We start from the raw sequence: 24,012 nt of genomic DNA, 5'->3' as shown, positions 1-24,012 counted from the left end.
TGCATTTTGACAAAGCTTCAATTATTAAAGAGAAGAGGGGTTGAAGACAAAATTAGACCTAAAACTTTTGAATGGGAATTTACAAATGAAGATGAGAGGTTCAAAATGACACTATCGGCCTTCTCTTATCATGGCCACAACTCCCTCAAATTTCACCATCACATTCACCCAAACTCATTCCCCGCAAAACCAAATCATTTCTTGATCTCACCTTCCCTCATTCTTCAAAAAAATATCTCCGCACCCAAAGCTCATAATCTCTCTCCATTCACCATGGCAACTTCTACTTCTTCTTTGCTCCAATCCAACACTTTGAACTTGAAACACTATTTCCCCCTTCATTTGCCTCTTCCTTCTCCTCCTCGCCTATCTCATTTCACTGGAACTTTGGCTTTCAACGGTCAACGTTCGGCAAAGTTCACTGTTAAATGCTTCTTCTCGTCGGAGCAGAGGAAACATTTGACGAGCTCGAGTTTGGGCTCCAACAACCAGTTGAGTTCCAGCTCAAATGACAAAAACCCATTCGAGATTATTTCTCAAACAATGTTAAAAGCTTTGAACGCGTTAAAAAAGCCCGCTATAGCCGCGGTTTTATTGGGTTTGTTGCTAATGTATGATCCTAATAACGTAGCATTGGCTGCATCAGGTGGGAGGATGGGAGGAAGGTCTTTTTCTTCGAGTTCTTCATCTTCGAGGAGTTATTCGGTGCCTAGAAATGGAGGGTCGAGGTTTTCTTCGTATTCGGCTCCTTATTATGCGCCTGCTCCATTCGGAGGTGGTGGGTTTTACATGGGGCCTGCAGTTGGGGTAGGTGTTGGTGCCGGCTCGAGTTTTTTCTTGATTTTGGTTGGGTTTGCTGCCTTTGTTTTGGTCTCCGGGTTCCTTTCGGATCGGTCTGAGAGTAGTGTGCTCACTACTAGCGAAAGGACTAGTGTTATTAAGCTTCAGGTAAGCTTTTGGATTTTCTTTTATTGCTTTTTAGTTATTCTTTTGCTTTAAGTATGTTTGCATAGGTGATAAAGTCCTTGAATGATGTTTAACATTAATGAATCAACTGCTTTCTTTAATCATAAAAAAGCATGCTGATCTCCTTGTAATGATGGTGAAGCTAGTTTTTAGATAAAAAGAAATACTATGTTTTAAGGATTTGTTCCTTTGTTTTTTGCATCATTGATGCATATCAATAAATTAATATCCAATTTCAGAGTGAGAATGCTACCGATCAGATGTGTTGAAGTAAGATATGAAGTAGTGGTGTTCAGATGTATGGATAAATACACGGTTAATCAACATGTCGAAATTCAACTGAATAGATTGAATGTGAAATAAATGTGATATACAGAGAAGTTGTAACATCCGGCATGCTAGACAAAAGACACAAAAGAATGGACCAATCCAAATTAGGAGAAATCAAAGTGAGACTTGAGAATGACCCTGACAAAATCGGGTGTCTATGGAGGAGGGTTGCTTAAATGTGAATTCTGGTAGAATCTTTAAAGCTGACTTTAATATGAATTCCTTTTTGTAATAAAGTGTCAAGACTTAATTTTGTATGAATAATTGTCATGTGAAATGAGCTAGACAAGGAAGAGAGATGGACACAGAATTGTGATGGTTGCCATTACTGATGGAATTCAATTACCATTTGTTCATTTGTAGTCTCTTTGTTTTTATTATTAGGTTGGGTTGTTGGGTATGGGACGGTCTCTTCAAAGGGATCTTAATCGGATTGCTGAAGTTGCTGATACCTCTACCTCTGAGGGTCTGAGCTTTGTGTTGACAGGTAAAGCATTCTAAGATCTGTCTATAGTTAATTAGAGTCTTACTGGAGATAGTGGTGGTGTTCTATGCATTATGTAGATTACAGTTGGGAAGTGAAGATAGATGAAAATGCTATTCCTTTTTAACTGTTGTAGCTATCATTTTTGCACTATCTCCGAGTATTAGCCTAGTCATAAAGAAAATATAATAACCCAAGAGGCCATGCACAAGTCTTATAGCTCTATAGCATAACTATCATATTTGTTATTCTGAAATCTGCTTTAGTAAATAGCAACTGCATGAGAGCTAATAAAATTTTTGACATACAATTATGACAAGAAAGGGCATAAGCTTTTTACCCTATTTAATGATTTAGTTTGATTGAAATGCGCATAGAAGCCATTCATTACATTTTGTTCATGGTTAAATGATATTTCGGATGCAAGAAGTGGGCATATGACTGCTTTCTTCTTTTTGTTTTACTGTAGCAATACTTATGACATGTAGAAGGTGCCCTGGTTCTAAGTGGTGTATTCTCTTATTTTTCTTAAACATGTCAAGTTCAATATCTGTCAGACTGGTTATGTTACATTCCTATTTTTTTTTGTTTGCAGAGACAACTCTAGCTTTGCTTCGCCATCCTGATTATTGCATCTCTGGTTATTCATCTGTAAGTTAACCTTTCTGAAATATATACATACATATTTGTCTCCCTTGGTGAACTAATTACATGCGTGGATATGCTTTTTTGTACCTTGAGTCTCCAAGAATCGTTTAATGAACATCATATGCTTAGTGGTAGACGTAAAGGTTCTGGTGCATGCAGATAATGCTCTAAAAACTAAAATGCTGCCACATTTTTCTTTTTGGTACATAATGCAAATATTTTGCATGGAAACCAAATAAATCCGTATGCTACAATCAACTAAAGGATATGTTATCTTGTAAGCTCTCTTGTTTCCTTTTTCATTCCTTGGTTCGAGAAGTCTCCTGTACAAATCTTTACCATATGCATTGGTTCTTTAATGTCTGCCATCCCTGGATAAGTTTCCATCCAACCTTCGTTCTGCCTTTAATGATGTTGAGCCAATGTTTTTCCTTGTTAATAATTCTACAGGAGTTGGCCTCCTATTTTGAGCGGTGCAAAACGATGAATTAAAATTCGAGCTTTAACCTTCGAGTGAGCGAGCAAACTTCTGCAGATCAAAATAGAATTTGCTCTCGAATCCCTTGCAACAGCCGCTCCTCCATAATGCATATAATCTTTGACTTTGTTGATCCATAAACTTAAGTTCCATTCCATGAGACTAGATGTCAAATTGAGAAATGAGCATGAGCTTCTGGAACAATTAGTCTAGATCTACTAGAGTGGACAGGTTGATCAAAAGCTTTTGTAGAAAAGAGCCAAATTAGCTTGTATATATTTGGAATTTACTGATATGCTGTAATCTGGTAGATTAGGATTTATTATTTAGTTTCCTAAAACAAATAGGATCATTCATTATTGATTTCTAATTAGTTGCTTTCCTAGTTTATTAAGATTCCTAACTTTGTGGGATTGTCCCATTATCTTTCCTAGAATCATCGACTGAAATGTCAGTCATCCTAATATATAAGTTAGGTTGTATTTCCTTTATAAAAAGAAGAATTTTCCTACACTAAATTTCTCATGGTACCATAGCTAGGCTCTAAACCCTAAAACAGCATGGATACACAAATCATCTTCTCCTTGGAAGTCAATTCCAGACCCGAACAAAATCCCTCAGCCAAAAACTATGAAAATTCATCAGCCAATATCATCGAAAACTCTCATCTTCCTATCACTAGTCACAAACTCAATGGCCACAATTTTCTTCAATGGTCACAATCCGTCCTTATGTATATTTCTGGTAGAGGCAAGAATAATTATCTCACCGATAAGGATCCTATTCCGATAACAACGGATCCCAAGTGTCGCACGTGGAAGATTGAAAATCACATGGTCATGTCATGGCTAATAAACTCTATGAAAACGGAAATTGGAGAAAATTTCCTTCTTTACAAAACAACCAAGGAAATATGGGATGCGACAAGAGAAACTTACTCCAGTTCTGAAAATACCTCTGAACTATTTGAAATTGAAACTTGTCTTAATGATCTACGACAAAGGGAGATGACTATCTCTCAATATTTCAACACAATAACCGAGTACTAGCAGCACCTTGATATGTTTGAAATATACCCTTGGAAATGTCTAGATGATGTAGCTTTACACAAAAAGATTGTTGATCAAAAGACAATATTCAAATTTCTCCTTGGTGTCAATAAGGATTTGGATGAAAGGGGAGAATCTTGGGTAGCAAGCCTCTACCTTCCGTCCGAGTGACATTTGTTGAAGTCAGAAGACAAGAAAGCAGGAAGAAACTGATGATGACAGAAAAAATGAATTTCCCAGTTGTTGAAGGCTCAGCCTTGTATACACATAACTTATCTCAGGATAACAAGCAAAGAAAAGGAAGACCATGGTGCGACCATTATAAAAAACCTGGTCACCTCAGAGAAACTTGAAATTATATGGGAAGCTTGTTGATTGGAGGCCTAACTGAGCACACCAGGATCAGGATAGCCGAGCAAATGTTGTCAACACTTCCAACAACAACAACACTAGCAAGGAAATCAATCCGTTCACCCAGTAGCAAATTGAGGTACTACAGAAATTTCTCGGACAGATATCACCCACTACTGAACAACATACAAGCATGCTAGTACATCAAGGTACATTTTCTTCTGCTCATATTGCAACAACCAGAAAATTAAGACCATGGATAGTTGATTCTGAAGCTTCAGATCACATGACCGAAGACATCAATGTATTCCACAAGTTCAGTCCATATTCAAGCCCTTATACAGTACGAATAGCAGATGGATCACTCTCAAAAGTGGCAGGAATTGGATCAATCAAATTGATAAAGGACCTTCTTCTCTCATCTGTCCTTTATGTTCCAAAATTAGATTGTAATCTGATTTCTATTAGCAAACTCACCCATGACTTGAATTGTGTGAATAAATTTTATCCAAATCTTTGTGAATTTTAGGCAGCGAATTCGGGGAAGGTGATTGGCAGTGCTGAAATGTGTGGTGGTCTCTACTTGCTCAAAGGGAATTCTCTTCTAAATGAACAAGTTCATTCAAGCTGTGTTTCTAACTCTTTCTCTAATTCTGTTTCTGTTTCTGTTTCAAATGAAAATCAAGTCATATTATGGCACTTTCATTACCTTGAAAAATTGCTTCCTCATTTGTTCATCAATAAAAATTCAAAGGTTTTCATTGTGAAATATGTCAACTTGCTAAACACACACAACATGTTTATCTTACCATCCAATATAAGCCTTTACATCCCTTCTCTATAATTCATAGTGACATTTGGGGACCCTCACGAGTGAAAAATATTAATGGGGCTCACTGGTTCATATCTTTTATAGACGATCATACTAGAACCACTTGAGTATTCCTTATGAAAGAAAAATCTAAAACTGGGGAAATCTTTAAGTCTTTTTATTCCATGATTCACACCCAATTCAAAAGCAAAATTCAGATTCTTAAGACCGATAATGGCAAGGAGTATTTTACATCAGCCTTGGGTTCCTATTTCATAAAATAAGGAATTATTCATGTGAGTTCTTGTGTTGGCACCCCTCAACAAAATGGCATAGCCGAGAGAAAAAATAGACACTTGAGGTAACTAGATCACTCATGTTTACTAATCATGTACCTAAACACTTCTGGGGTGAAGCCATCCTTACTGCCACCTATCTCATCAATAGAATGCCTAGTCGAGTGCTAAAATTTCAGAGACCTCGTAAAGTCCTCCTACAAGCCTTTCCTCATGCTAAATCTTTTTCTTCTGATCTTCCACTTTAGAGTCTTTGGTTGTTTAACATTTGTTCACATACACCAACAGCATCGAACCAAACTTGATCCCAAATCAGTCAAATGCATTTTCCTAGGATATTCTTCTAGTCAAAAAGGGTACAAGTGTTATTCACATGTTACTTGAAAGATGTACAATTCCATGGATGTTACCTTTTTTGAACACCAATCCTATTTTTCCAAATCCGAAATTCAGGGGGAGAACTCGAGGGAATTTCAGCTTTAGGACATTCTTCAAAACACTCAATCCATGTATGTTCTACCCCAAAGTGTCAATCTGGCATCCTTACCCCGTTCCGAGTCCTCAAAATCCAAATCTCCATTCCACATCAGGTCCAAACGACACACCGTCTGAGTCTCAGTTCCATGAGTCCACTAATCCTCAACTTGGTGCAAATCATCAAAAACTTCGTGTCTATTCTAGAAGGAGATGACCTACTGGAAATTAGAATGACACTCAAATCAGAGATTGTCAAGAACTTGAACCGGAGTCTCCTGCTTCAGAATTTCAGACTGGTATGGATTCTTCAACTCTTGAGCCTCTTATTCCTTTTGTTGATGATTCTTATTTGCCTATTGCTTATAGAAAGGGTGTCCGAACATGTACAAACCATCCTATTGAGAAATATGTGGCATATGGGAAATTGCTGCCATCATATATAACATATATTTCAGCTATTGATAATATAAAAATATCAAATTCAATTCAAGAAGCCTTGAAAAATCCAGCGTAGAAAAAGGTTGTTGAGGAAGAAATCAGAGCTCTAGATAGCATTGGAACTTGGACCCTTACAAAGTTACCTCGAGGGAAGAAGCGAGTTGCAAGTGGATATTTGCAGTTAAGCATAAAGTAGATGAAAGTATCGAGGGGTTTAAAGCTAGGCTGGTGGCAAAGGGCTTTACTCAGTCATATGGAATCGATTATCAGGAAACCTTTGCACCTGTTGCCAAGTTAAACACAGTTCGAGTTCTACTGTCACTAGCAGTAAACAAAGATTGGCCCTTGTACCAACTAGACATCAAAAAGTCCTTTTTGAACAGAGATCTTGAAGATGATGTTTACATGGAAATACCTCCAAGTTTAGAAAACTCTTCAAACAGCCATCAGGTGTGAAAGTTGAAGAAATCATTGTATGGGCTAAATCACCTCGTGCCTGGTTTGACAGGCTTTCCAAAACAGTAGTAAAAAATGGATACAACCAATGCCAGGCAAATAATTCCTTATTTGTGAAATCCTCATCAAAAGGTAGAATTGCTATTCTCATTGTTTACGTCGACGACATCATTCTAACTGGAGATGACTCAGAGGAAATTATCAAAACTCAAAAGATTACTTGCTACTGAATTTGAAATTAAAGATCTTGGCACTCTTAGATATTTCCTAGGCATGGAGGTTGCTCGATCTAAGGCAGAGATTGTTATATATCAAGGAAAGTACACCTTAGATTTGTTGAATGAGATTGGCATGCTTGGGTGTAAACCTACAGAGACGCCTATGGATCCCAACCTAAAGTTAAAGAAAAATGTGGGAAGTGTACCAGTGGATAAAGGGCAATATCAAAGACTAGTGGGCAATTTGATCCATCTTTCACATACGAGGGCAGACATTGCATTCCCAGTTAGTGTTGTTAGCCAGCACATGAATAATCCGCATAAGGAACATTTAAAGGCTGTGAATCGGATTCTCAGATACCTAAAGATGACACCAAGCCACAGATTACTCTTCAAAAAGAGTGAAAGTCATGAGATAGAAGTTTACACTGACGCAAGTTGGGCTGGATAATTGACTGAAAGAAGATGAACAAGTGGTTACTACTCCTTTGTTTGGGGCAATCTTGTTATATGGAGAAGCAAAAAGTAGTCTATGGTGTTAAAAAGTAGTGCAGAATCAGAGTGCTCTTGCTTTGGGCATTTGCAAAGGAATGTGGATTTAGAGATTACTAAGAGAATTAAAGGTTGATTTCAAGGACCAAATAAAATTACATAGTGACAGTCAATCTGCCATAAGCATTGCTAAAAATTCAGTTTATCATAACAGAACCAAATATGTGGAAATTGACAGGCATTTCATTTCAGAGAAGGTCAACAATGGAATAGTCCAACTGAACTACATCCCTACTCAACTGCAACTTGCTGACATTCTCACCAAAGCTCTTCCAAGAATCAGCTTCGATGAATTCAACTCCAAGCTGGGATTGTATAACATATACGCCTCAGCTTGAGGGGGAGTGTAGAAAGAGCCAAATTAGCTTGTATATATTTGGAATTTACTGATATGCTGTAATCTGGTAGATTAGGATTTATTATTTAGTTTCCTAAGACAAATAGGACTAGTCATTATTGATTTCTAATTAGTTGCTTTCCTAGTTTATTAAGATTCCTAACTTTGTAGGATTGTCCTATTATCTTTCCTAGAATAATGGACTGAAATGTCAGTCATCCTACTATATAAGTTAGGTTGTATTTCCTTTATAAGAAGAAGAATTTTCCTGCGCTAAATTTCTCAGCTTTCATTGTGAAAGCAATCATATAATTAGCATGTCGAAGAGCATTGAGGGGATTAGGACTTCCTTTGTTAAAGATTGTATCATTTCACACTTTCTAAATAGCCCACAAAATACACACGAAGGTAGTATGGAACCCCCTAGTCTCCTGAGTATCGATATCCTTAACCTGTAGCCATCGATCCATCTATTCTGATAACAAGTTTAAGCAAAAAGAGATTAATTCTTAGAGTGAGAGTGCTTCCAATTCAGACAAACCTAGTAAAAGAACATGAAATAAAATGTGCTCTAGGTCCTCAGTATCCTCAGAGAAAAAGGGACAAAGTGTTGTGAGAAATTATATTTCTTTTCTTAAGTCTTTGGTTGGCAAGTATTTGTTGCAAATCTTCTGCAGAAAAATGATGAACTTAAAAGGAAGTTTGAGCTTCCACAACCTTCTCCATTTATTATTGATCTTACCATGATTGCTTTATCGCTCTTCAGATTCCATAGCAGGCTATATCCCCTTTAGCTGAAAATCTACCTTCAAGGTTGTCCTTTCTTACTAGTTTGTACTTCCCACCAAAATAAGAGAAAGATCTTGTTGTGAACTGCATAATCTTCGAGATCCTATCTGATCTTATGCTCATTTCACAACTTACCGTTACTTTTTAGCAAGCTGCCTATATGAACTTGGGAATAGTTGGTTCTAGTTGTATTCAACTGAGTTCCCGTTTGGGATGTCTGAACCCAACATTGTTCCCCACTCCAAATTTGGATATCTTTGCCTTTATTACAGAGGTTGCTCCTCTTTAAGAATCCCTTTCCAGTTGTAGGGAACCGAAAGTTTAGGACAAACAAGCTCGAAGTCTTGTGATTGACAATACTTGGCTTTTAAGATCTTAGTAATGAGAGCATTAGGAGAAGTCTGGTGTATACCAAGACCACCTTCATTAATAGGTGAGCAAAGTTTATCCCAATTACAAAGATGAAGTTTTTTTGCCCAATCTCATGTCCTCACCAGAAGGATCGAGCCACTTGGTCAATCTTTTCACAGATGTTTTTTGGAGCTTTGAAGCAAGCGAACGTAAAATAAGGGTAAGGGGGCTAAAATAGATATGATGAGGGTTAATCTTCCTCCTTGAGACAAACATTTAACTTTCCACAATGCAAGCTTGCTATTAATTTTGTCAAGTATGGATCAAAAGAACTCCCTTTTCTTATTAATGGCATCAAACTTCACACTCAGATATTTGCTGGGTTGACCTTTTAACATTGAAGATTCCGCTAAACCATCTTCTTGCATTTGATTTGGTGGAAGGACTCAACAAGAGCTCAGACTTCTCAAAATTAATCTTTTGCCTTGAAAGCCTACAAAATTCATTGAGAATACCTTTGACGGCTCTACATGCATGAACATCAGCTCTAAAGAAAATAAAGGTATTGTTTGCGAATAATGGACGAGTGATAGGTGAGGCTCCCATACTGATTATGATCCCTTTCACTTGCTGCTCATTTTCAGCCTTTTTTAGCATCAAAGAGAGGACATTTTGGCACAACGAGGAAAGATAAGGAGATGGGATCCCCCGACATAAACCTCTACAAGGCTTAAATTGTTCTGAGAGGCTTCCTTTCACAAGGACCTGATATGAGACTGTGGATATACATTGCATAATGATTTTGACCCATTTCTGACTAAATTCTATAAGCTCAAGGATTGCTTGGATAAATTTCCGGTTAATTCGATTGTAGACTTCGCTCATGTCTATTTTGAGTGCTGCCATACTCTGAGATATATGTAAGTTGATAGTTACATAGGTAGACATATTTCAGCATACTTCATTAATTGAATGGCTGACAGTGAGGCTTTCTCTTTGGATGTGTGTCTATCTGTGACAGTTTATTTTAGGAGCTCTTATTGTGGATGTAAGTATTTTGTTTTAAGGATTTCAACGATGATAAATTGTAGTTTGAAAGTTCTTGGTTGAAGATGTTCACCACTCTTTGTAATTTATAAAAATGGGCTTATGGGGAGATATCTAGGACTGTCATTCTTTTTGCAGTCCTCATTGACCATGTGACCTGAGGGTCCTATTATTGTAAGAGTTCCATTCAAAGTATATCATTGTTATAATTAGACCTTTTTCTTTGTAGTTCTAGTTTATGAGCTTTCTTTAAATTCACAACTTGATTGTCGTATGCATGAATTTGTACATATCATATAATGTCAGGTAGATGTGAAACGGAGCATAGACGATGGGGAGAAACGCTTCAATCAGCTCTCTATTGAAGAACGGGGTAAATTTGATGAAGAGACTCTAGTGAATGTGAACAATATTAAAAGGCAAAGTACAAGCAGCCAGAAAGCTAGTGGATTTAGCAATGAGTACATAGTGGTAAGACCTTGCCTCTTAAGTTATAGTTTCTGCAAATGTATTGGGTGCAATGTATTGAAGACATCATTCTGGAATATTGTGTATTCTGCATAGCATCCACCCATTCAGTGAGTTGTATCATGCAAGCATTAGAGGAACCCACATACTATGTTTTATCTGCATGGAAGTATGGAGAGATATTGCTTCTTTAGGATAGTAACAAATTACCATTAAAATTGATGTAAACCAGGTTTAAGGGATAAATTTCTTCAGCATTCTAGTTAACCCTTGAACTCTGATATTAAATTTTCATTTGTCTAGAGTATTAATCCATCATTCTGGATGAATAGACTATGAAATGGCATGGTTATGATTGAGTTGTCTTTTTGAGTTTCAGATGGAATAAGGATTATAACTCAAGTTTCAAGTTAATTGTTTCTGTTACTTTCTTTAATTTATATCCAATTTCTGAAATTTCAGATAACAATTTTGGTGGCTGCTGAAGGAATGCATAAATTGCCCCCCATCAATGGAAGTGGTGATTTAAAGGAAGCCTTGCAAAAACTTGCCTCCATCCCTTCAAGCAAAATATTGGTATGAATTGTCTTATTCCCCAACTATGACTTTTCGGGATTGCTCATTCCTGACATCTCTTTGATTATCATTCAGGCAGTTGAGGTCTTGTGGACACCTCAGAATGAAAATGACACATTGTCAGAGCGAGAATTACTTGAAGACTACCCACTATTGAGGCCTCTATAAAATTTCAGAACTAGACACCTTGTATCTTCTCATCAGAGGTATAAATTGGCACTGCTTCTTAAATCCTTGTGTTCATTTGTATATAATAAATATATACTGTTATACTGAGGTTCTGGTTGTCTAAAAGTAGATGTAGTCTAGTGAACATATAAATGGAAAGGATACATATTTGCTTGAAAGCATTAATTTTTTATTTCCCTATTTATCTTTCTGGTCCTACTCCAAGACTTCGATCACAACCTGTACTTGTTACCTCATAGCTCTGCTCTTGCCTTCTATGATATATTGTCGCTCTGACTCTTCATTTTTCATGAAGTATCCATGTTTGACATATTTTGTGACATGGGTATGGGATATGAGCCAACAAGGAACCTCCAAATGCATTGAAAAACTTATAGCAAACGGACTACACCTGTGTTGGATACATACCTGCCAACACTCACATCCAAGTCCGAGTAACATAGTTTATAATCATTCACTTCATAATGATTCTAGCACTAATTTCACACCTCCCTTTGGTTACATAGTTTTCCCAAAAGCTCTTATTACATAATCTTTGCAATGGGATTTATACCAGAATTGCTATTAGGATAAAGGGCTTTTATAAAAACTATAACCTAAAAGGTTGATATCTATCATTTTCAAAGGGTTTTGTGATCTTAAACAGATGGTTATGAAATGTTCACAATCTATGTTTCATTCATTTTTGGCGATGCACGGTGCATTTCAAGGCTTTTAAACTACTCTAGTGCCTAGATCATAAAAGAAAAAGGATCAAAACACAGGATATTTCAAGTTCCTAAGTGGAATGAGGCTTTGCCTGTTAACTAATGGTGTGATTAGGAGGTTTACCTGGTTGTGAACATGACAGTGACTAGAAGTTGACTCATATTTTAAAAGTGTTTGCCGTCATGCCTAACATTCACTACTGTTCAGATGATACAATTCCATTACCGTAACATCAGTGCATTTGTTACATTGATTTTGTCCTATTATCTTGGAGTTGGAAGTGGTCAGAATTGTACAAGTTTCTGGTTGTATGTCTTCATTTTTTCCTCAATCTATCCACATACACATCTAGTGTTGACTTGTTCCTCTATGGCAAATTAGTCCTAGATGTTAGATCAAAAAGTAAATTGGTCCTTTGTCTATGTACACATCAGAATGATGTACACGTGGCATGCCATGTATAACTATCTAGGTATTCTACTAACTATGTCAATTTTTAATGGTAGAAATGGATAATTCTTTTAATAGAAAAGACCAATTTGCTCTTTGATATAACATGCAAAGATTAATTTATTTATTATTTGAGTAAAAGAGGAAATGTAGATTGACTTTTAGTGCAAAATTTGAATGATATTTTTACTCGTTTTAGCCTTAGAGATAAAAAAGGAAAGGGATTGCAGATGTTAGGATTCGGATATACTGATACAACTAAGCTAGGTTTTAGGCTCATTCGGAGTTGACTTTAATAAGTTCTTTTTGTTTTTATTCATATTTGCCTCTTTGGTCATTGGTGATCTTGGTTATAAAAGTTTCCACTTTCAATTGCCACTTTTGAAACATATTATTTGTGATAAACGTTTGTAAGGATGAGGCCATCATTTCAGTTTTAGTTGCCATTGACCAGGAATGGATTTCTACATAATAGTACATTGTAGCCATATAATTGGATTGTTTATGGGGCAATGGTATAAGAATACTTTATGATAAATTGACTGACTGCCTTTCTTCTGACTTCACGTTTCACACTTGAACCATCCTATTTCCTTATCAATCAAACAGTATATTATTTTTTAAATTTGAAATTGCTAAATTATATTTTTTAATTTAAAAATGTTATAAGAATTGCAAATTTAAAAGAAATTGAAATATAATCATTTTTAAAATATGAAAATTTAAAATTTACTTGTTAAATAATTAACATTTACATTTTTAAATAAATTACTTTTAAATTAACAAATATTTTTAAAATTGATATATTTTTTCAAAAAAAAAGGGTTAGTATTAAAGAGTGAATAATTTTTTTAAAAAATAAGATAACTATAATAATGAATAATACAGTTTAATATTTTAAATAATCTCTTTTTGAATTTTAAAAAGTAACATTACTTTTAAATATAATTTTAAAATGGAGGGACCACATCGGAATTTCAATGGACCTCAGGGACCATTTACCCATAGCTTTTGACTTATTTCGATAAAAATCAACATCTGACCTATTTTATTAATTATTTTTAATATATATAAATCTATATTATTTATTAAGGTTTTTATTGAGTTAATGTCACTCATTAGTCGATTTTTAATTTAGTTAGGAAATTATTAAAAATTAATTTATTTGCTAAGTGAATTATATGATTACGTGGGTATTTTTGTCTTTTTATATTTTTATAAATAAAAAAAAATTTGTCAATAATAAAATTCAAGCATAGAATGCAATGCATGTAAAACATTTTTATTTATCATTCGAATTAATGCAATTTTTTATTTTTATATAGAATTTTAATAAGTATATTTTTTACATACATTTTTATATATTTGTGAATCTATATTATTTATTAAGCCTTTTAATAAGTTGTGTCACCCATCAATCAGGTCTTAACTCAATAAGGAATTATTAAAAAACTAGTTTATTTGTAAAATAATATTTTTTTGTATAAATTTTGTTTTATTCTCAATTTAATCTATTTTTTAATTTTAATATTGTACATATTTCATTTTTTACTACTAATTAATTCAAAATCATACTTTTTATTATTTATCGTATATATTTTTAAAAACACATCTATATTCTAAATACGTAATTTTACCATTTTGCTTTTGCTTTCAACACAATACGAAAAGGATAAAAAAAGATACAGTAAAAAAGTATGCAAAAGTTATTAAGATTATATGTTAATGCATACTTTTCTTTATTTATTATATGTTAATGCATACTTTTCTTTATTTTTTCCACTTTTTTTATCCAAAAGTAAATTTCCAATATTAAAAAGTAAAAAAAAAAGTAGTAAAATAAGGAAAATTATCCATTTTAATTTCAGCCACGTGAATAATATTGTAACATGCCTTCATCCAAAATTTTCAACCTCTTTTTGGCTCATTTCAAGATTCCTTTTTTTTTTCCAGAATATCTCAATTTAAACGGTCAAAAAAGGGAAAAGACGATTTATAAAATGTGATTATTGTGAAGTTATTGTTTTTTTTAATAATTTTATTATAAGATTTGATTATATATGTTTTTAAAAAAAATATTTAAAATTATTTATAATCTCTCATCAACCTATAAATAAGAGTATAATGCATTTTAACGCACTTAAACTTATATATTCTTATATTGATAATAATATCTATACTAATTAAATTAAAATTTAATATGCTTGTAAAAATTATTATTCTAATATTTTTGACTGAAGTCTCAAATAGAAAAAAAAACGTAAAAGTTGGTAAATCCTCTTAAATCAATGAGTTGGTCTCCACTTTGCCTCTGAAATTATAATTATATTAATTACTTTTTTGACAAGGGATAATTCCCCCCTATTGGATTGGAGGCATAAAAGCAACCTTTCCATTAATTTATTAAATCACAAACAGTGCTTTGAAAACTTTGACCAACCCATCTTCACACTTCAATGCTTGTACCATCATCTGTACAATCTGTAAGGAAACCATTATTCATTACTTCTGGACTTATTCAATTTTAATACTCCATCCAGCTATTCACATTTACATATATATATTTACATATCACGTTGTATTTAATTATATTTGTATATGGTGTTTAAATTTTATGAAAAGATAGGATAATGAGGTCAGCAGAGGGATGTCCTCTGGTCATTGGAAATGATGATAGGTGAGTGGGGCCAAGCTCAAAGAGATTTAACATGCAATGCATGGGATGGAACATGATTCTCAATCTCATCCTCCATCCCCCCACCCCCCACCCCCAAATTGGGGTCCCATCTAATTTACTTTCCTTTTGAAACTCCCAATCAATCATTGATACCATGGGGCATCTTCATACCACATGAATAATATATATATTTTTACCTTAAATCTTATATAACAAGAGGCTCACAAGACATGCAAAGTTTAGACTCATACTAAAAAGTTTTTATCTTAAAATCCGATGATTATGACACAAGAAAATACACCAACATAATAAAAAAGGATTGGATTGCCAGATCTAAATGGGACCTCTTTAGCATCAAATGTTAGAGCTCTTGGAAAACTTGTCATTGGCCAGCTCTTTTTTGCTTTTTGTTGGCACATGATTGGCCTGGCCAGCTAGAAAGATGGCAATATTATATGCTTAATGATTCATCCACTCAATTCCAACATGCAATGCCTTTGTGTTTTAGGCTCTTGAGTTACTATAATGTTTATATATTCAAAAAGCTAAAACCGAATCTCCACCACTGGAAGTTCAACATTATAAGACGGCAAAGATGTCGATTTTTGTATGATATTATAGAGAAAAACTAATTGGATTGAACATTGATGGACCAAAAAATAAAAAGGGGTTGATTTCATATTTATTTCAGCCTCTAAAAATGTAGAGAAATGTTCAAAAGAATGCAGAGTCTTACGTTATATATCAACAGCATCAACTGGAAGGGAAGTTGTTCTATGAAGAGATTGTGGAAGCAGTGGTCCAGTAAAGAAATTTTGAGCAGTGACCATCTCCTTAACTCTTGGAGATTCTGCCGGTTTGCGATACTGGCCACCTCGGTTAGCTGAATTGGGGCACCTCTTATTCTTATTGTCATGGAAATCGGAGTTAAAATGCTTGTTAGGGGCAAAAGTCGATAATGGCGGAATGTCATTGTTTCTGTTCTTGTCTTTGTTACTGCAGTTTGAAGAGTCTGATACAATTCCTAATTGTTGTTGATCTCTAAGTTCTCTTAATTCCATCTGGTACTGTGCTTTAAGCCATCTCAGTTCCTGTTGGACTTCATTCTCGTAATTGTCGGAGAGATCACAGTATAATGAATGAACTTCGGAGAAAGACCGAGAGCTTGTCAAACATTGGATTGAATTCCTGTTAGGAGATTAGATTTTCTTTTCTTCTCCAACTTCTTTATCATCATTTGCCGAGAATGATTGATCTGATTTATCGAACTCTTCGTCTGAATTTCTGTGTCTAAGTTCATGATTTTCGTGCTGATCCCATATTTCCTGGTAATGCAAATTGTCCGATTGGCTTGACTCGTTCGGTGCACCATCTGTCACACAATGCTCGGATTCCTCGACTTGAAAAGTAATCTCTTCAAACCGGCCATGCATTGAAGCACATCCAGTTCTACAACACTGAAGAACTCGCGAGTCTTTGACACCTCCATTATGTGTCAAAAAATCTAAGAGGGAGCCGGTAGATGTACAGTTTGAAGCACAATTGTGACAAAAGTTCTGATTCGAAAAGCACGGTGATTCATCAATTCCCGGCCCCCGTCTCCAACCAGGTACTAAGGAAGCAATTTCTCCATCGATCATATCAGCTATTTTAGTCACATCTTGGTCAGTGATATCCAATTCTGAAACCATTTCAGTAGCAACACTCAATGCTGTATCAGTTTCAACATCGAATGGGAAATATATGTTTCTAATACGACCTGCAAGTTGACAAAAAAGGGAGAAAGTTCAAATCAGATCTCCACAAAGAAAAAGTTGACAAGAACGGATGAAATATGTTCCTAACCTTCTTTATCGACAATCCGAAGTCTCAAAAAGATACCACCATCATCTCCCATCTTCCCCTTGATGCTTATGTCTACATTTGCAGCATGTTCATCCTCTTGATATTCAAAAAGCTCGATTCCACTTGGTTCAATTTCAGCAGGATGATACCCCCATTCATTTGGTGTTTCGTAACCATAACCATTTGAGTATCCGTTACTATAAGAATTACTATAGTGATGAAACTCGAGATACGGTAGCCTAATGAGAGGACCGACTTCATCAAGTTCCCTCCCATATTCTAGTTGTCTCAAATCATATTCACAATCATCAATCTGGAGAAAAGGGTCATTTAACAACTCTCTCGCAGATAGCCTCAAAGACACAGTTGCCAAACATTTCTCAACAAATTGTCGGACTTCCGGATCCTTAACTTTATACAAAGCATCTGGTTTTCTACCCTAAAAATAAGAACGTGTTAATGAAAATTCGGTCATTCCAGCAGATGAAACAAAGCGAGAAAGCAAGTCAAGAAAAGTGAAAAGCCCTTACAGAGACAACTTTCTTGTAGATTTGAGCTGGATGCGTGCACTCACTATAAGGATACTCGAAAGTAACCATTTCTAAAATGCACATTCCGAACGAATAAATGTCAACTAATTCATTGTAGGCTTCTTCGTAAACCTCTGGAGCCATAAACTCTGGTGTTCCTGAGGAAAAAGCAAGCCCCAAAAATGGTGACTTTCCATTTTATTGAATCAACCCCCTTCCCCCCTCCCCCCCCTCTCCCCCAAAAAAAAAACTCGAAAAGTTCAATATTTCTCAAACAAGATAGACAGCATATTGTTTCGTACTGAAATCATTTCTATGAGTCTACCAAAGTTAAGTTCAGTTCAAGTTACCCAGAAAATTGGTTAAGATAAACATACCAACACAATGAGCAGCATGAGATTTGCGGAGAATCGCAGCAAGGCCGAGATCGCCGATCTTAACTTCTCCTTGGTTGCCATTGACAAAAATATTGTCACATTTAAGATCTCTATGAATCACAGGGGGATCATGGCTATGGAGATAAAGAAGGCCTCTCAAGATCTGCCTACACCAATGCTTCAATGCTCTAATGTTCACTCTCTTATGCTTTAGCCTATACCTGCAAGGGGATCCCCCATCACAAACAAAACATCAAACATCTAATAAACAACACCAAAAGAAGCCATATTTTTAACATTAAAAAACACAGATTTTGGACATGTTTTTTTCTTACTGTCTTAAAGTTCCAGAAGTGAACATTTCAGTGACAAAATTAATGTTCCTATTGGCGGTATCAACCCAAGAAGTATAGAACTTCATAATATTCTTGTGCTTCAATGTCTTAAGGAGATGAATCTCACAATACAGTCTTTCAAGATCTTCAGGGCTTTGAAGAAAATCATAAAGTTTGACTTGGTTCCAAGCAACTTCAATCCCTTCATACTCATCAAATGCTCTATAACTGCAATAAACATCAACCATCTATGTTATGCCCCCCCAAAAAAAACTTCATTGGAAATATCAAATGAGGCTCAAATTCTGTAATAAAAAAAAAAGATGCACAGAAGCAAATATAATGAAGAAATATGGATTGGGTATTAAAAAAAAAAGGGAAAATATTTGAGTTTTGAACCATACACTGTCTTTGAAGCTCCTTTTCCAAGGATTTCATTGTACTGCAAACAAAAGAAAGAAAGAAAAAAGGACAATACAAAGAAGGTATAAGAATCAAAAACTTCAACTCAAAACTAAAAAAAAAAAGAAAAAAGGAAAAAGAAAGTTAATTTATGAATACTCTGCCATATCTTCCAGTTGGATCAACTTCAACAAACTCAGAACAATCTGGTTCTTCAAGATGTAAAAGACCATTCATACTCAAAAGATTAAAAATTGTAATAAAAAAAGGAATAAATTTATTTTGTGTTTATGTTATCCTTTATTTTCTTCCTTTTGCCTGTTAAAACAAAGATTTCTCTTTATAAACTGGGCAAGAAATGAGGGGAAATTTTGGGGTTTTTTCATACAAATATAAATAAATAAAAACAACTTTTCTGTAGCCTTTTTGGAGAGAGAGAGAGAGAGAGAGAGAGCGGGAGGAGGGGGGAAGGGGGAAGGGAGAGAGAAAAAGAAAGATGAAAGAAATGATGAATTATTCACATGAAAAGGAACAAAGAAAGAGAGGTTTTGAGTTAAAAGACGAGTTTTTTAGGCAAAACCTGCCACTTTTTTTTTTTTTTGAGGGGACACATAAAAAAATGAAAAAAAACACCCCCATGAAAGAACATGACAAACAAGTGAAATAAATCTTAAGAAAAGAAAATGTTAAAAATTTCAAGGTAATTTAATTCATTAGAAAACAATGACCCCACCTTTGAAGTTTGATGCTCAAACCTGTTTCATGTTCCAGTTTTTATCACATACATATGTTACAATTTGGACATTAAATAATCCAAATAAACAACTGCTACTTTGTCAAAACTGTGTAATATCTAACATTCTAGCTCTTCCCCTGTGTCTCCCATACCAAGCTCCAACCTTTTACCTAACCACCAATCAAAACTCCATATTCCTTAAATATTTTTTTAGGAGGAAAAATTTTATCATTGTATTAAGAGTTTCAACCACCACAATGCCATGCACCATACAGCAAAGTTTGTCAAAGACTTTTCATTTCATATCTATTCTCATGATAAATTCTAATCTCAAATATGACCATTCAATATGTTAATTACCTCTATACAATTCATCTCTAAGACAATCTTCTTAACTCTTTTCTTTCATGCTAGTTTAACTCCCTTAAAAGTCCCCTATAACTCAGCTTCCAGCACTGGACAACTCCCTAACTTACAGGAGAACCCCCTGAGCCAACGTCTCCCATTGTCCTTGACCACTTGCCTCCTCCCTCCTAACAACTAACGAGCCAACTCCCACAGCTGCAACAATATTCACCTTTATCTATTCTCCTTCCGGCACCTCTCATCTTATCCTCCTCCTCTTCTACTAATGTTATACAACTCTTTTCTAATTCAGTTGAAGTTTAAAAAATAATTTATCCAGCCAACTTTTTTTTTCCTTTTCTATGTTTTTCTTTTAAAAATCATTAAGTACCCATTTCTCTATTGATCACATATTCTAATATTCACCAACCTTTAATTTAATTTATGTACAAAATCAAAGGAAAAAAAAATTAGCTTTTAAAACTGAGCCACACATGTATATATGGGTTAGGTACATTATTAAAATTTTGATTTTATAATCGTAACAATGTTATTATTTTTGGTTAAAAGAAAATAAGTTAGATCCAATGAAATCATATTAGAATCTTAAAATATCTGTTCATACCGAACACTGGACAAACTTAATATTTACCGTCAAATAAGATATCCAATCATTTATTTGAATCAATAATGGTGGATTTACTTTTTGTGAATTTGATTTTTAATTTTCGGACAAACAAACAATTCATGAGTTTGTGATAAACACCAAATATAAGCAAACAAGGTAAGGATAAATCTCCCCAACACACCATTTTTGTGTTGGGGATTTTAGAAAAAAAAAAAAGAAGAAATTATTAAAAAAATAAAGGGCTTGAACTTGATATATATCTGAATTTGCCACTTGCAACTTTGAGGGATAGCTTTAATAGGAGGGTGGCTTCCTCTAATTTGCTAATTGCTAACTACTCTTCGATTTAGCATTATAAATGCTCATTTACCACTTATTTAGATTTTTCTCTTTTTTTTTCTTTAGATTTATATTATTTATCAAATCACCTTAAAATGAATGAAATGTTAACGTTTATTAATTTTACTGGCATAGTATACACGTGAACTGTCGTGTAAATGTCACGTCAATAAAATTAACAGATATTAATTTTTCTAATTATTTTTAAATGATTTAATAAATAATAGAAATTCAATAATTGAAAGAAAAAAAATTAAATAAAATACTAAAATGAATTCTGTTGTAATAGGTAACTTTTTTATAATTAAATTAACAATGTATGCCCAATTTTTTCTTATATTTAATTTTTTATTGCGATAAACCAATGAATGTTGTATTTATAAATGCAATGAAAAGTTATTGTGATAAAAGTGGTAGGATAGATTTGATTTAAATGCAGTGAAGAACAACTATGACAATAATGTTAATTTTCAACTTTGTTTTAAATGATTTCAAAATTTAGTAAGAGTAGGTGAAGATTATTTACCTATAAATAGGCCATCATTTTATGAAAAATAAATAAGTGAGAAAAATGCCATCATTTTTCATTTGAATGAAGTTTGTTGAATTTGAATTCAATGCTTTAAAATGATTACAAATTAAGGAACAAGTATATTACTATATCTTTCTTTTTACTTTGCAAAAAAAAATGAAATTTTAAATATGGCTACCTTTTTTTAAATTTTTTACGCACATCGAATTAATTATCTTTTTTATCAAATTATATAATAAAAATTTTAATATTAAAATACGTTTCAAGTCATTGCATTATTTGCACATTTGAAATTTAATTCTTTTATTTTCGACTTTAAGTCTTCTATTAAATTTATTGGTGCAACCTATTAAAATTAAAACAAAAACTCATTTAGTGGTCATGTAATAAAAATGTATTGTAATGAACATGGATTTAATAGGAAATTTTAACAATGTTAACAATTATTAAAAATTCACGTTAGCAATCTAATAAGAAATAAAGTATTTAGATTAACTAATGATATTATAAAAATTGAAATACCAAATTATGTAAAAAAATTAAAGTATATAGTTTAAACCAAAAATTTAAACATAATATATCGAGTATTATCTAAAAAGAATAGAAGGTGATAACACGTGTCACATGAGAAATGCCCGTATCATTCGTTTTTATATATAATAGCATAGATTAGGGATGATTGTGTTAGGTATGAAATGTCTTCAGTCATGTTATGGTACTATGCTTAATTTTGAGATTTAGTCTATATACTTTTATTTGGTATGTGTTAGTATAGATCGTCTTGGGCTATATTATGGTTTTGATATGTTTAAATTTGAGATTTAGTTCCTATAATCTTTTTAGGTAAAATTTGGTCTCTAAACTATTATAATTGTAACGCCCTAAAAATTTAAGTATTGTTAGCTAAATCCTGTTTAATAAAGTTTTGTAATTGTGGCTAAGTGCCCTACCTATGAGTTGGGGATTAGGGGTTTAAATCCTACTTTTGGAAATTTTGTTATTTTATTTGAATGAATCCTTATTCCTGAACCTCTGACTTAAGCTTAATTACGTGTGATTTTATGTCAAGAAAGAGCCTGTTGATTCAATGTTTAAGTTTTTATATTCTCTTGGTCACATGTTCAAGTCTCTAAACATATTTTTACACTCATTCGTGAAGTCGGTTTATTTTTCTTTTGTTAATTGATTTTATTTTTTAAAATCATTTTTTCACGTTTTAACTTTCTTTTTATTTTTCGTTATTTTCCTATCTTCTTCTTCTCTAAACATTCTTCCTTTTCTTTTCTTTTTTCTTTCTTGTGATAAATTGTCATTGGATTGTTGCGGAATTGGGTTGGTTATCGTTAGATTGACAGGTATTGGAGTAAATTTCGTCGTTATTCTCTATTATTTTTGCCTGACTTTGTTTGTTCTTGTCGAGATTGAAATATCGTCGTCTCATTCTGAACTTTCTATTAAATAATCAATTGGTTTCTTTTTTAGGCGAAAACCTCAGGATTAAAGTTTCTTCATCAAACCATGATCGTGTTTCGCTGTTACGTATGGGGGTAAGTGCTTAATTTCTGAGTTGGACTTTCATGTCGAAGTTATTCGACATAATTTTGATTTGGATTTGGTTAACGATTTGTTTGGGAATAAATTGTTTGATTCAACAATTGAATGTCATTTTTAGGCTTCGAGATTAGCGTGGTTGCTTCTACAATGAAACCGTACCATGTGTGTAACAAAAACCCCGATTTTTGCGTTCTGTGAAAGTTAAAAAACATGACTATCGACACCACACGGCCTTGTAACTCACTATTTTAGAATTAGAATTACGTAAGCCAGGAACACGGGCGTTTGCCCAGGCTGTGTAACTCACTATTTTGGAATTAGAGTCACACGGGCCAGAGACACGGGTATGTGTCTAGGCGATGTGAGAGATAATTGGTGTTTGAGTCACATAGGCGTGTGCTTGGCCGTATGTTAGACCATGCAACTCATTGCTTTGAGCCACACAGGCGTGTGCTAGGCCGTGTAGACCATACGGGCCAACCTTTCAAGCTGTGTGAATCCATAGGGGCGTATGGGCCAAAATTCAAGATTTTTCAATAAGACCGTAAACATCATTCCAGTCGAACGTGAGCCTATTGTAAAGTCCGTATGGTTTGATTTGGGCTATAAAGCCCATCAAATGATAATCTGTTTTTGTACAAACTGTTATATATATCAACGATATGTAGACTGGCGAGTAAGTGTATTCTGTATTAAATGAGTATAATATGAATTTGTAACACCGTATGCTTATATCTGTATCTGTAAATTTGCATATGCATTAAGGGTTTGAATGAGGAGAAAGTGTGGGCAGTTTAATAATCTGCCAAGACTGGTGGCTAAGCCACATATATATCTGATTTTGGCGACTTATCACATTCTGTTCTAACTGCTAGTCTACAACATTTTGAATGTGACATACAATCACTATATGGCGTGAATGGATAGAGGGGTACTTCATACCCTTTTTGGTGTGTAAGGTTGGACAGAGATGGTGTAGCAGTTGGGGAGAGAGGGTTTCAATATGAATTTGTATCTGAAATTGATATATTATGTTCTGTTTCTGTATCTGATTCTAAGATCTGCTTGAATAATGAGAAACTAAAAATCTGTTCTATAATTTATGCTTAATTAAAACTATGAGTTACACACTGTGTCTATCAACTCATTTTGTCTGTTTGATTGGATTTCAAGTAACCCATCGACTTAGGCGGCTCGGTGTGGCTGGAGCTAGACCATTTTTATCTAGTTATCTTACCATTTT

General features: G+C 34.1%; 2 protein-coding genes and 1 long non-coding RNA gene across 4 annotated transcripts; 2 read left to right on the top strand and 1 right to left on the bottom strand.

Moving 5' to 3' along the window:
- Positions 1-112: 112 nt before the first annotated feature.
- LOC107888772 (uncharacterized) lies at positions 113-11,491 on the top strand. Of its 2 annotated transcripts, XM_016812977.2 has the most exons (6): positions 113-948; positions 1,681-1,783; positions 2,376-2,431; positions 10,385-10,549; positions 11,009-11,122; positions 11,198-11,491. In XM_016812977.2, the coding sequence occupies exons 1-6, from the start codon at positions 274-276 to the stop codon at positions 11,288-11,290; spliced, it is 1,206 nt and encodes a 401-aa protein (XP_016668466.1). In that variant the 5' UTR covers positions 113-273; the 3' UTR covers positions 11,291-11,491. The 2 variants fall into 2 exon arrangements, with proteins under 2 accessions (XP_016668466.1, XP_040937630.1); XM_041081696.1 differs by lacking the exon at positions 2,376-2,431 and having other exon boundaries at positions 116-948; positions 10,389-10,549.
- A 4,315-nt stretch (positions 11,492-15,806) lies between these two features.
- Positions 15,807-19,411, bottom strand: LOC107888781 (probable serine/threonine-protein kinase WNK9). Its single transcript, XM_041081695.1, has 7 exons — positions 18,795-19,411; positions 18,638-18,675; positions 18,234-18,461; positions 17,899-18,119; positions 17,522-17,679; positions 16,992-17,430; positions 15,807-16,905 (listed from the first exon to the last, which is right to left on the bottom strand). The coding sequence occupies exons 1-7, from the start codon at positions 18,870-18,872 to the stop codon at positions 16,346-16,348; spliced, it is 1,722 nt and encodes a 573-aa protein (XP_040937629.1). The 5' UTR covers positions 18,873-19,411; the 3' UTR covers positions 15,807-16,345.
- A 2,606-nt stretch (positions 19,412-22,017) lies between these two features.
- LOC121209867 (uncharacterized) lies at positions 22,018-23,449 on the top strand. Its single transcript, XR_005905018.1, has 3 exons — positions 22,018-22,570; positions 22,698-22,762; positions 22,888-23,449. It is a non-coding gene; the product is annotated as an uncharacterized lncRNA (long non-coding RNA).
- Positions 23,450-24,012: the final 563 nt, after the last annotated feature.

Source organism: Gossypium hirsutum, chromosome A11, assembly GCF_007990345.1.
Source record: "Gossypium hirsutum isolate 1008001.06 chromosome A11, Gossypium_hirsutum_v2.1, whole genome shotgun sequence".
Classification (NCBI taxonomy): domain Eukaryota; kingdom Viridiplantae; phylum Streptophyta; class Magnoliopsida; order Malvales; family Malvaceae; genus Gossypium; species Gossypium hirsutum.
Note: the sequence above shows the minus strand (reverse complement) of the source record. Positions and strands in the feature narration are given on the sequence as shown.